Consider the following 12154-nt stretch of genomic DNA (forward strand, 5'->3'; position numbering starts at 1 on the left):
CCTATTACCCCCAACTCCTGTCCCAATTTTTCACATTTGCTGTCTGGTCACGCTATCCGGTGGCCCCTCTGGCCCAGCTGTGGGCGCTGAGTGAGGGGCTCACCAGAGAGCTAGGCACGGGGGCCATGGCAATTACTGCATCCCAAGGGGGCATTTTCCCTTTCCCCTGGCTGTTAAACACAGTGAGGTACCAGAGCCCACTGAACTAGGGCATAAGGGACATAACGGGACTGAGGTGTGAGGACGCACAGCTAGGAGCGAGGCTGGGTGCCCACTCCATGTGGCACTCTGTCCCCTTCTGGTGGTGACTGGGTCACATAGAGAAGTTGATGGGTCAGTTACAGCCCAGACCTACTGAGTCTTTCAGCTCAAGTAGTTGCCGCTTATGCTTCTTAGAGCCAAAGGTCCCGGATTCTGTCCCTGCTCCTGATACCCCAGCCAGAGGTGTGGTGTGACATCAGGACATGGGATGGCCCTGGCGCATACTGTGGATGAAATCCGCTCCGATTCACAGGGCCTAGCACCTGCCGTGGCACTGCTGGAGAGGTCTCTGGGCCAGCGCAGAGGTGGTGGTATTTCAGGGAGAAGTCGCAGGAGTCAGCCCAACAGAGATCCAGGGCCTAATTCCCTGTTCAGCGGCACGGAGGGACAGCAGCTGCTCTCCTAGCCCAGAGACTGGAGTAGCAATGCAGGAGGGTGGCTAGGTCTTGGGCTGGATTCTGCCTCTTCTCCTCACACACCGTAAGGCCTGATGGCGTGGGACACTGCATTGGCCTTACCTCTGCTCTCTTTAGGACCAGAGCGAACCCTGCCTAGTGCCAGCTGCTGCTTGCAGTGTGTGCACAGGTGGCCCTGACCTCACTCTTGGGGCCTGGTGGGCACTTTAACTGGCCACACCTGCTGGTACGCAGGGACGCACAGGAAATCAGTGCTGCATGGTCGTGCTGAGGACATTGATGTGCCTTGGTCTCTGGCCAGCACTCCCACGCAGCACAGAGCTGGAGTTGACCAGAGAAAGCTGCACCCTAGAGGAGTGTGTGGCCTTCACACAGTTATTCAGGAGACTGTTGGGGCTCTGAACTGCCCTCTCGCAGCCAAAGACCTCCCAGTCTTACCTGCAGTTGCTCTGGTGCCCTTTAACAACACAGGCAAGCACTGAGGTTGGGGGAGGGGGGCGATTCTGTCCACAGAAATATAAGAGGAAATCTGCATTGGGATGGGGATATGTCAATAAAAGCAGACAGTGATTTGTTGCTCTATTGCTTGGTACAGTCTTGAGGGCAGGGTTTGTTTTCCCATCCTTGGGGACTGGGGATTCTGAGTGAATAGTGGCCACTCCCGACATGTTCCTAGACATGGTGACTATTCTTAGCAGTAGGTCTCGTTAACCTGCCCTAGAGCCACGTTCTAGGCAGCTGGACGGCAGTCGGTGCTGTACCATCTAACACATGCATGCAAGTAGGGAAGTGGTATCTGGGGACAAATTCTCAAGTCCGTCCCTGGGCTGAATCACATCTTCAGACCTGCCAGTGGGGAGTCCCCTATGTGTGTGGGTCATCCCTCCTGGGCTGTCTCCCCTACGGAAGCACACCCCTCCCCCGGAAGGGCACTCCACGGGCTCCCTGTCAGCCTGGCTCCACTCAGGTGCTTCTGCAGGGGAGACTGCCCCCTCCCTATTAAGCCCAGGAGGGATGAACCACACACATAGGGGACGCCACATGCATGGTTCCAATGTGTCATTGCTCAGGCAATAAGCAGCACAGCTTTCGTATGCATCACACCAGAGATGCCGGAAGTGGAACTGGGGAACCCATGGAAAATCGAGGCTCCCCCATATATGTATGTGCGCAGAGGGGAGCTCAGTCCCACGGATCCTGGCTTGGGGGACACAGAAGGCTGAAATGCTCTCTCTGGGTGCGCCCCACTTTTCCCCCATAATCACAGGCTCCCCTATCTGTCGGAGCTCCCTGGAGCTCTGCTTTGGAAGGGCAGGATTGGGCTAGCTGTTCACTGCCAGATTCAAAACTCCAAACCTAGGGGCAAAACCCGAGGAATCTCTCCTTCCCCCTCTGCCTGGGAAAAATCTTCCCTTCCCTCCGGGGGCGGGGGGCAGCTGTGGGACAGGGGACCCCCTAGCAGCACATCTGTGCACAGAAGCAAGGGGGATGGGCACCAGAGCAGAGGTCAGGGGGACTGTGTAGAAGCTTCAGGGCGCTGGTAAATCCAGTGGGATCTGCAGGTTTGAAGGGGTGGCACCCCCAGCCTCTTCCCTGGGGATGCAAGCTCCAGTGGTCCCTCCTGCTCGAGCGATGAATTACAGGGAGGCCCTGCACTGCAGACTGGGTCCGCCTTTGTGGTGTGAGTGCTGGGCCCAAAGTGCAAGACAATTGTGCTCACAGCTGAACGCTCAGCTACACAGCGTCTATTGACATATGTGGGAATTTCATTAATCCTGCTTCATAAACGTGTTGGACCTGGTCCAGGTCCAGCTAATCACCATGCTGATGACAATCGTCAGTGTTTTGACTTTGCATAATATTGTAGGTTTAAAATTCCCATGTTCAGTCTAGTGCTTCATCCGCACGCATCCAGTGCCTGAGTTCTGCAGCGCAATCCGTATATAGATTTGCCTTGTCTATTGCACGTACGCTTCGGCAATGCTTTGCAGCGAGTAACACAGACAGTGCATGAAGAATGCAAGGCCTGATGTGAACCAGCATTGGGCAGCTGATCTGCAGTAGGCCCCCAGGTTAAACTGACTTGCCATTGACCTTAGTCTCTCCTTGAAACCATTTTCTTAATTTAACGCTTAGCCGAAATAAAACTGTCTGAGATTTCCATGCATTGCCAGGTATAGCAGATGGTGACTCCACTGATGATATTATTAAAGCATTGACTTTGTAGGGAGAAGCACATAAATTCATTATCCGGCAAGAACTGAACCGAGATTTAAGCTGCAAAGATTAGAAGAGAAAGATTGTTTTGCCAATCTCATATTTGTTGCCTCCCTAGCAGTACGCACATTTCCCAAGGGAGCGTTTTCACAGCAGGATGGGATGAAGGGGAGGCTGCTGCTTTTATGTGCATTTGGTACTGCGTTTGCACAGCCCATGAGTGGTCCGACCGACAGAAACATGCAGTGTCTTCAGGTGGAGTTCACTGTGCGTTGGTGTTTGTGGTCAATGTGCACTTTAGGAACCAGAGCAGATTCCATGACTGGGCAGTGACTGCTTATCCTGCAGAGCAGCTATATGGCCCGAATCAGGTCATCTGAATGGTTGCCATTGAGGAGAGAATCTGAGAAGGCCACAGGTTCTACACTGTGATAAAAGACATGGCCGTGGCTGGCCCAAGTCAGCTGACTCAGGCTTGTGGGGCGTGGTTTGCACAGCCACAAATCTGCAGTATAGACGTCTGGGCTTGGGCCGGAGCTCAAGCTCTGGGACCCTCTGTCCTTGCAGGATCCCAAAGCCCAGGTTCCAGTTCAAGCCCAAATGTCTACACTGCAATTCGACAGCTCAGCCGCCTGAGGCCCCCGAGCCTGAATCAGCTGACCGGGCCGGCCTCGAGGTTTTTATTGCAGTGTAGACGTACCCTTACTTACCCCAGAGTACCACCACTGAAGACTTTGGGATTACAGGGGGGTTAGAACCGAAGCACCTGAGACAAGAATCTGGCCCAAGGAGTCTTTTACACCCACTTTGCCTGACATAAATGACTGGACCAGGTTACAAGGCAGCAGGGAATCAGCCCCAATGGACCAAGAAGCTAAGGGCTAATGATAACCCATGCGGCGTCTCAAGACTTGTCATGAAGTGAATGTGCTCGGCACAATGGTGAGAGCAGCAGAGATGGCTTTGGAGTGAGGTGCCAAGTCCCAGAGGAGCATGTTAAAGGTATAGATGGGATTAGATTTGTATTGGCCAGTGAGCAAGTTGCTCTCAGCTTATTCAGGCAATGAAACTTTCGGGGCCCAGTCCGACTTCTGTTTCCCCTCGACAGTGCAGGCAAGGCAGGAGCTTGGTTCCCCTGGCCATTGTAAACTAGCCCTAACGATGCTCTGAAGTGATTTAAAAAGCTGGGCTGCAGAGCAGAGGCAGGCCATGTCTGCAGTGACTAGGGGAACCGTCCTGACACCTTTGCTAGCAGGGAATCTGTTTACCTGCCGTTCCCCTGAAAGGTAAAGCAGACTTTAGCCCCCTGAGTTTAGGGCCACCCATTGTGCTGCAAACAGCTGCTGTGCATGGGGCAGTCATTAAAACTGGTTAATTTAAAATGTCAAAGTACATCAAGCGACTGAAATGAGTGGAAGCAGTGACCTTCACTCGCTATGGAAAGAACAGCAGCTGAGGCAGGAACAACACTCCCCATGAGGCCCCAGCTTTTTGACAAGAGCCAAACCCCAGTTCATACGTCTGGGTACAGAGAAGCTTCTTGAGAAATTGCTGGCAGAAGGAATACAAGAGTTGTGAGGAGCTGGTTGGTGTTAGAAGACTGTGTATTTATATATTATCATTTCTATTACACTTGTGCTAAGAGGTTCTATGCTAGGCATGGATCAAACCTATAGTGAGAGACAGTCCCTGCCCCAAAGGGCTCACAATCTAAATAGATAAAGGAGGGAAACTGAGGCACAGAGAAGGGCTATGGTTTGGGCATGGTCACACAATTTGTCAATGGCAGAGCCAGGAGTAGAACCCAGGGCTCCAGTCTACTGACCTGGCCATTAAGTCGTGCTCCTCCTTCTCAGGATAATCATTTCAGCTCACTTGGGTGTCAAATTAACATTGAATTACATCTTCTTCATACTTCTAGGGAAATCTTCATTATGTCTAGGGCAAAACTCTGATATTCCCTTCTAATTGCCATGCCTTGGTGAAGGCAGCCTCTCTGCATTATATTCTGGCCTTGAAAGGTAACCCATGGCTACTGCATGCTGCCACAAAATTAAAAACAAACTAGCATTCACCACTTTGGTATGGTGGAACATACCAAAAAACAATGTGGGAGCTCCCCCTGCTGGTTTTACCTCAACAGTGCACTAGTTAACACTTTCCGGAGCTGTGAATGCTCTTGTGTTGATATGGTTAGGATTGCTGGTGCATGGACAGCTTAGACTTGATTCTCTTCTCCGTACATTGGTGCAACTCCTGACTCGAGTGAACTTAGACATGGCTTGCACCAGTATAAGCTGAAAGCAAATTCAGACCCAGAGAATTAACCAAAGGGGATTACCCTGAATTCAGTTTCACAGCAATCAAATCGAATATAATGTTTTCCTAGAAAGAGGCATAAAACCAGCAAAGGGGTTTTGCACACAGTGGAGAGTCAATACAAATCAGGAGCTATATATAAAATTATTTGTTGGCAATTTGTGGGCGTATCAGCCTGAGTTACATGGAGCTCTGGACAGTTTTCAGTGTGGTAGGTAATTATATATAGGTGGTTAAATTGTACCTGAGAAACACAAGATCTCACTGATTGGCCTGAAGGAGTAATTGCACACTCTTAACAGCCAGTCACATTGGGTGCAGAAGATTAGAGCGTGCTGCGTTTCACCTTACGGTATATGAACAAAGAGGATGCTTGGGTGATACATTTCACTTGTCATCAGATGAAGCTACCTTGCCAGTAGTGCTGTCTATTCCAATACCTGACTGGCGAATCGCAGGTCCATTGATACTGTGATGTAACTACTGTACCTGTGAATGCAAAACTGTGACCTTGGGGTTTCTCCAGTTTCATTTACTGCAGGCTTTTCAAATGGTTTGTTGCTGCATGTGCTGATGGAACATCCCATCAAAGCCCTGGCTGGGATGATCTAGTTGGGATTGGTCCTGCTTTGAGCAGGGGATTGGACTAGATGCCTTCCTGAGGTCTCTTCCTAATCTTCTATGATTCTATGCTTTATTGTCTGTATGACACATTAAATAAATAGGATCTACTGAATCGGTTAGCTTGATTGAGGCCTAAAGGAGAACTTTACAGAGCTTTGAGCTCTTTTTCCAAAATGTGTCAGACTTGCCATTGGCGCATTCAGCCAAAAGGATAAAATTACTCTCACTGCTCTGTGCTACAGATCTCTTATCCTTAGTGAAAAATCTCTATTGCATATTCTGTGCACAAAACTTCCGCTGACATCAGTTGAAGTTCTGTGTGCTGAACAAGTGCAGAATATTCAGCAAAAATCCGTCATGGCAGGTTAGAGATTGGCAGTAAAAGTCAGAGGGGAGAATTTTGCCCTGAAGTGCCAGCAAGTAGTAAGCACTGTACAGTGTAATACATTACATTATATCCGTCACTAAAGCCATCTTCCAGAACTCACTGGCAGGAGACCCAAGTGCCAGAGCTGAGAAAGATTGACTCACTCCAGTGACTCACAGTGAAAAAGGACCATTGGCTGTGGGGAAGGGTCAGAGATGGGCATGTTAATGTTCCAGTTACTAGGACTCAACACAGTGATGTTCTGTGATTCCTGCTGGCATAGCCATCTGGTATAAATTGCTGCTATTTTTCTGGGCAGATCAGGGTCAGTGCACCCATTTGTATTCCGCCACCAGGGTCATGCAGCACTTCCATTTCTAGGAATCCCCTACAAGTGAACTGATGCATCTTCATTGAGAACATGGTCTGGAGAGCGACAGAGTAAGTAACATAAAGAAGTAGTGATTTTACAGGGACTGTAAAGAGAGATGTGATTGTATCTGTGGAGTGCTAGGTGTTCTTGCACACGGATTCTTGCTGGTCATTTGTAGGTAGACTAAGTAATTCACTTTGACCTGTCCTCCAGATCTATGGATTAATTTGCATGCGTTTCCACGGTTCTCATTACCCAGTGACACCAGTGGTTGCATCCTGCAAACTTAGGGCCTGCTCTGATGTGCTGCGGACTCAACACTCAGCACCCTGCAGGACTGAACACATGATTATACAGTGTTCAAAAAATAAAACTACAGCATTATCAGTTACTAGCTGTACTACCACCTAGTTCTTATCTAGCACTTCCCACCCGTAGCTCTCAAAGCAGAGGGAGAGCTGAACTGTGCAGAGGTGGAAAGAGTTAATGGAGAAAGATGTTGCCCCTGGAATAAAGGAAGAAAGCATCCGAGGACACTATTTTCACTGACAGCACTGGCATTCGGGAAGAAGTTACTTTCACTACAGCCCACCACTAAGGGAAGGAGGCAGTGTAGCCTTGTAAGTAAACAGGGCACTGTTTCTAGTCCTAGCTCTGTTCCTGGATGCCCTTGGGCAAGCCACTTCATCAATCTGTGCCTCAGTTTACTGATCTGTAAAATGGGGATTGTGATACTCTTTTGAAAAGCGCTTTGAGGTCTGCTGGTGAAACATGCTAGTTAAGGACTAGGTGTTATTACTGCTAATAATAATCGATAATGTTGAAGTTTATATGTGTTTAGTTTAAAAATACAGGGCCGGATCCTCAGCTGATAATCTGGCACATCTTCCTTGGAGACAGAGTCACTCCACTGATCAGCACTAGCTGAGGATGATAGGAATTAGGTAGCCCCCTTTTAGAATAATTTCGAAACCCTCTAGTGGATCTCCCTGTCTTCTGCTGCAGAAGCCACTAGAACCCTACCAGCTGTGTCTCTCTGTAGCTGGGCCACGTGTGTTGGGTGTAGTGAGTACAGTTATTTAGAACTCAGCTGTTTCTGTGTTGCTTCCTCGTATTAATGGTGTGCAGAGAGCAGAGCTACATCTAACCCACTAGTCTGAATAATGAATCCAATGCCAGTAGTGTGCTCTTCATGGATTCAGGGCTCTGGAGTCCAATTATTTAACTCCTATCTTTGATGTTCTCTTTAGTCTTTTGCTCCCAACCTTTGATAGATTTCTTCAGTCTCATCCTCTCATGGTCTGATCCTGTTCCCAATGGCAAAGCCCCTGTTAACTTTTGGGGGACAGGCGCATTCCCTTCAACCCTCATTGCATCCACTTGCACTTGGAAACTCTCCTCATCTCTTCTCCTCGTCTCGTTGCAGGTGGTACGAGACCAGATCTCTCACTGCACAGTCAAGCTGCGCCAGACCACAGGCCTGATGGAGTACTGTCTGGAGGTCATCAAAGAGAATGACCCCAGTGGGTTTTTACAGGTGGGTGTGTTGCTGTTCACTCCCAGGTGCCGTTGGAAGGAAGAGCTGGGCTGGCTGGGAGGGCGAGCGAATGCAGATCCAGAGGTCACATTCATCCCTGGTGTAATAGGGATGTGTCATAGCATTCCTTCTCAGATCTGAACTTTAGAGTTCAGAAAATGAGATACTAGCACCTGAATCCTCTAAGCTTAATTACCAGCTTAGATCTGATAGCGCTGCCACCACCCAAAAATATAGTGTTTTGGGGGACTCTGACCTCCCCATCTTTCCCTGGGGACCCCAAGAACCCAGATCCCTTGGGTTCTTAAAACAAGGAGAAATAAACCATTCCCCCACCTTTCCCCCTCCCAGAATTTCCCTCCCTGGGCTATCCTGAGAGATACTGATCCAACCTCTTAAATCACCATACAGAGAAGCATCTCCCTTCCCTTCCACAAAGAGGCAAACAGATTCAAGGAAAACAGAGAGAGATTCTCTCTCTCCCCCTCCCGTCTCCCCCACCCATCCTGATGAGTTATCCCAATCCCCTGGAATAAAACAAGGGAGACAAGAAAAAAAATCAGTCAGGTTCTCTAAAAAGAAACCTTTTAATAAAAGAAAGGAAAAAGTAAAGAATTATCTCTGTAACTTCAAGATGTAAATATTACAGGGTCCTATAGCTTACAGACACCAGAAAGAGACTTTCCCCCCAGTACCAATACAAATCAAAATATTCCCAGCAACTACACATATAAAAGTTAACCAGCCAGATCCACAATTGCAAATAGAGTAAAACAATTTAAAAGCCTAAACCGCCTGTTTTTACTTACTATTTGAAAAGAAACTTAGAGAGCCTGTAGTAATGTCTGGTCTCTCTCAGACCCTCCGAGAGAAGAACACACAACAGACAAAGAACACACACACAAACTTCCCTCCACCCAAATTTAAAAGTATCTTGTCTTCTGATTGGCCTTCTGGTCAGGTGTCCAGTTCCCTGCTTGTAACCCTTTACAGGTACAAGAGACATTAACCCTTAACAATCTGTTTATGACAGGGTGACGTCAGTGGAGCTACACCATGAAGGTGTGCGGCCCCAGGTTCATTGGTCCATATTCATTGTCATTAGAAGAATGTGCTGATCCCATAAGAAATATTTAGGCACTAGATAATACCTAGTCCTGCCTTGAATGCAGGGAACTGGATTAGGTGACCTCTCGAGGTCCCTTCCAGTTCTATGATTCTATGATATCTGTGTGTGCATGAGTGTATATATATAAGGTCTAAAAATACTTTGTAAAGGATTATTAAAGCTCTGCATCACCCTCATCCCCTTCCCACCACCAGCATAGGAGCCATGTCAGGGGTCTGGCCAAGGAGAAGAGACATAGCCAGCAGCAGTGTGCTTCTGCTTTCTAGTGTAACAGGCCCCACTGCTACCAGCTAGTGTAAGGTTGCTCTCCCTTGCACCACGGGCTGATGCAGCCGCAGGGATTTGTGGGCTGTGGAAGAGGGCTCCAAGGTGTCATACTGGATTGGGCCCAGTATAGTCATCGAGGCTAGGGAGATTTTCTTCCCGCCATTTTCAGTCTAGAGTAGTAACAATGTTAAGAAGATTCCTTAGCAATTTAGGGCCCTGTCCTGTTCCACTGGAACTCAGCAGCTAAACTCCCATCACCTGTGGCATGAGGAGGATCAGATCCTGTATTAGCTGGGTATTTCTAGAGATATTACCTGTCAATGAAGAACGAATAAGAGAGACGCAGCTCTGTGCTTTAAGAGTGTGTGCTGCTGGCTGGTCACAAGAAACCCAGTGGCACTAGCTATGAGACAGCTCCTGATCCCCTTAACCCATGTGAGTAGCACCTTTCTCTGCATGATTTCAATGGCACTGTGCAAAATTACTGCTCATTGTGAGCAAGGACATAGAAACTGGCCCTCTGTAAGGATTAAAAAATCTTACATGGACGTCAGAGACTGAAACAGGCTGGAGAAGGCTGAATGTAAGGTTGGAAGCAAAACAGGAATAAATTCATCCTGTGAGAATACTGGCTTATACAGACATTGGGAGAAGAGTTTGGAGGAAGATTCTTATTGTATCTCTAGAATAAATATTACAACACGAAGCCCTCAATGGGAGACAGATTCAATACGTGGCTCACGAGAACAATATTAGTTCATAAGAATCAACTCCACCTCCCACTGCAACCAGTGAAAGCCCTTGCATTGACGTCTCTGGGCATTGGGTCACCCCCATAAGTGGCATTGATTCACTTGGCCTAACTAAGATGCTCGGTAGCTCCAGATACATGATTTCGTTCAGCTTGAAGTAATTTACAAATCGGAACCTAAAATGAACAGCCTTGGTAGAGCCCTTGGGTGACACCCTGGCCCCATTGAAGTCAATGGCAAAACTCAGGTCACCATGAAACTTTAGTGATGCCCAAACTCAACAGGAGCCAAGCCTTTGATTTCAAGCCTTGTGGACTTTTACCGTCATAAAGAACCAGCTCTTGCTAGGGCACAAAGCACTTGCTTGAGTGGCGTGTAATAGCTGAGGGTGTGGTCTTTGTTGCAACCAGATTTCCGATGCTCTGATCAGGAGAGTGCACTTGACCGAGGACCAGTGGGGAAAAGGGACGCTGACCCCAAGGATGACCACAGACTTTGATTTAAACCTGGACAGTGCGCCTTTGCTGCAGTCCATCCATCAGCTCGACTTTGTGCAGATGAAAGGTAAGAACCTATCTTCAGTACATTTAGCAAATAACACTCACCTGTCGTTGGCTTGTGCTCAACACAATCTCTGGGTTTAATGAAAAATCACCGGCTGTAAAAGGGCAACACATTGGAGCTAATTTTATCTACTATGGACTTTGTTTTTTAAGATATTTGTTTCCTTACAAATTAAAATTAAGAAGGTGGGTTTAAAACCTCAGAGAAGGTCCTGTGGTTAAGCAACGGTACTGAGCTGGAGTTCCAGATTCAATACTCAACTCTGTCACAGACTCCCTCCAGGGCCTTGGTTAAGTCACTCTGTCACGCTGTGCCTCAGTTTCCCAGATGTGAAACAGGGATAGTAATCCTTCCTTTCTGCCACCCTTTGTGTCTAGAGGGTAAGATTCTGGAGGCAAGGACTGTCTCTTCCTCAGTACTGTGTACAAACAGTTGACAATGGCGGGGCCAGCCGTGTTTCTCAGGAGGTGCTCAGCAGGGCTGCCCGGGGGAGGGGCAAGTGGGGCAATTTGCCCCAGGCCCCGCAGGGGCCCCCACAACTGTTTTTCGGGGCCCCTGGAGTGGGGTCCTTCACTTGCTCTGGGACCCCCAGAAAACTCTTGCGGGGCCCAGGCCCCCGGAGCTTCTTCCGCTCTGGGTCTTCGGCAGCGGGGGGTCCTTCCGCCCCGGGGCGGAAGGACCCCCCGCGGCCAAATTACCACCGAAGCAGGACCCGTTGCCGAAGTGACGGGTCTTCAGCGGTAATTCGGCAGCGAGGGGCACCGCGGGTCTTCAGGGCACTTCGGTGGCAGGTCCCGGAGCGGAAGGACCTCCTGCCGCCGAATTACTGCCGAAGCAGGGCCCCCCCGCCGCCGAAGACCCCAGGCCCCCTGAATCCTCTGGGCGCCCCTGGTGCTCAGCACTGGGATCTGATGTAATACCTTCCCTCCAAAAAGGCCAGTGCACTTCACAAGTAGTAATCACTTTCGCCTCACAACACCCATGGATATCAGGGTTATTAAGCCACGGCACAAAGAGGCTGAATGACTTGTTTGAGGTCACTCAGGAAGTCAGAACCAGCCCTTGTGTTCTTGTTTTCTTTGCTGCCTGGCTCAGTTTTGTCTTAACCACAGGAACATCCAGCTATCCCTGCCTCTCTGGCTCCCCAAGACGAACTCTTTGAAATGAGAGTCAGGGAGAGCACGGCTGCACCTGGCCGTGCTTTGGAAGTAGTTCCGAACCCGTGATGCTGAGGCTGCCTGCTCCCCAGTTGTATGGATCTCAAAGGAGAAGAGGTTTTTCACACTTGAGCCAAATCCTGCTTGACTGATTGACGTGCCCAGTCCCTT

The 12154-nt window shown here is 49.0% G+C and overlaps 2 protein-coding genes across 8 annotated transcripts in view; one reads left to right on the top strand and one right to left on the bottom strand.

The window, feature by feature from the left end:
* Positions 1–12154, bottom strand: part of FRMD6 (FERM domain containing 6) — a 727784-nt gene that overhangs the window by 500484 nt on the left and 215146 nt on the right. The window lies entirely within an intron of this gene.
* TRIM9 (tripartite motif containing 9) overlaps positions 1–12154 on the top strand; it is a 131053-nt gene that overhangs the window by 86819 nt on the left and 32080 nt on the right. For all 7 annotated transcript variants that reach the window (XM_050954656.1, XM_050954661.1, XM_050954657.1 and 4 more), the window contains exons 4-5: positions 8004–8114; positions 10673–10826. In XM_050954656.1, coding sequence (XP_050810613.1) covers positions 8004–8114; positions 10673–10826 — 265 coding nt within the window. The remainder of the gene's footprint in view (positions 1–8003; positions 8115–10672; positions 10827–12154) is intronic.

Source organism: Gopherus flavomarginatus, chromosome 5 (genome assembly GCF_025201925.1).
Source record: "Gopherus flavomarginatus isolate rGopFla2 chromosome 5, rGopFla2.mat.asm, whole genome shotgun sequence".
In the NCBI taxonomy this organism is placed as follows: Eukaryota; Metazoa; Chordata; order Testudines; family Testudinidae; genus Gopherus; species Gopherus flavomarginatus.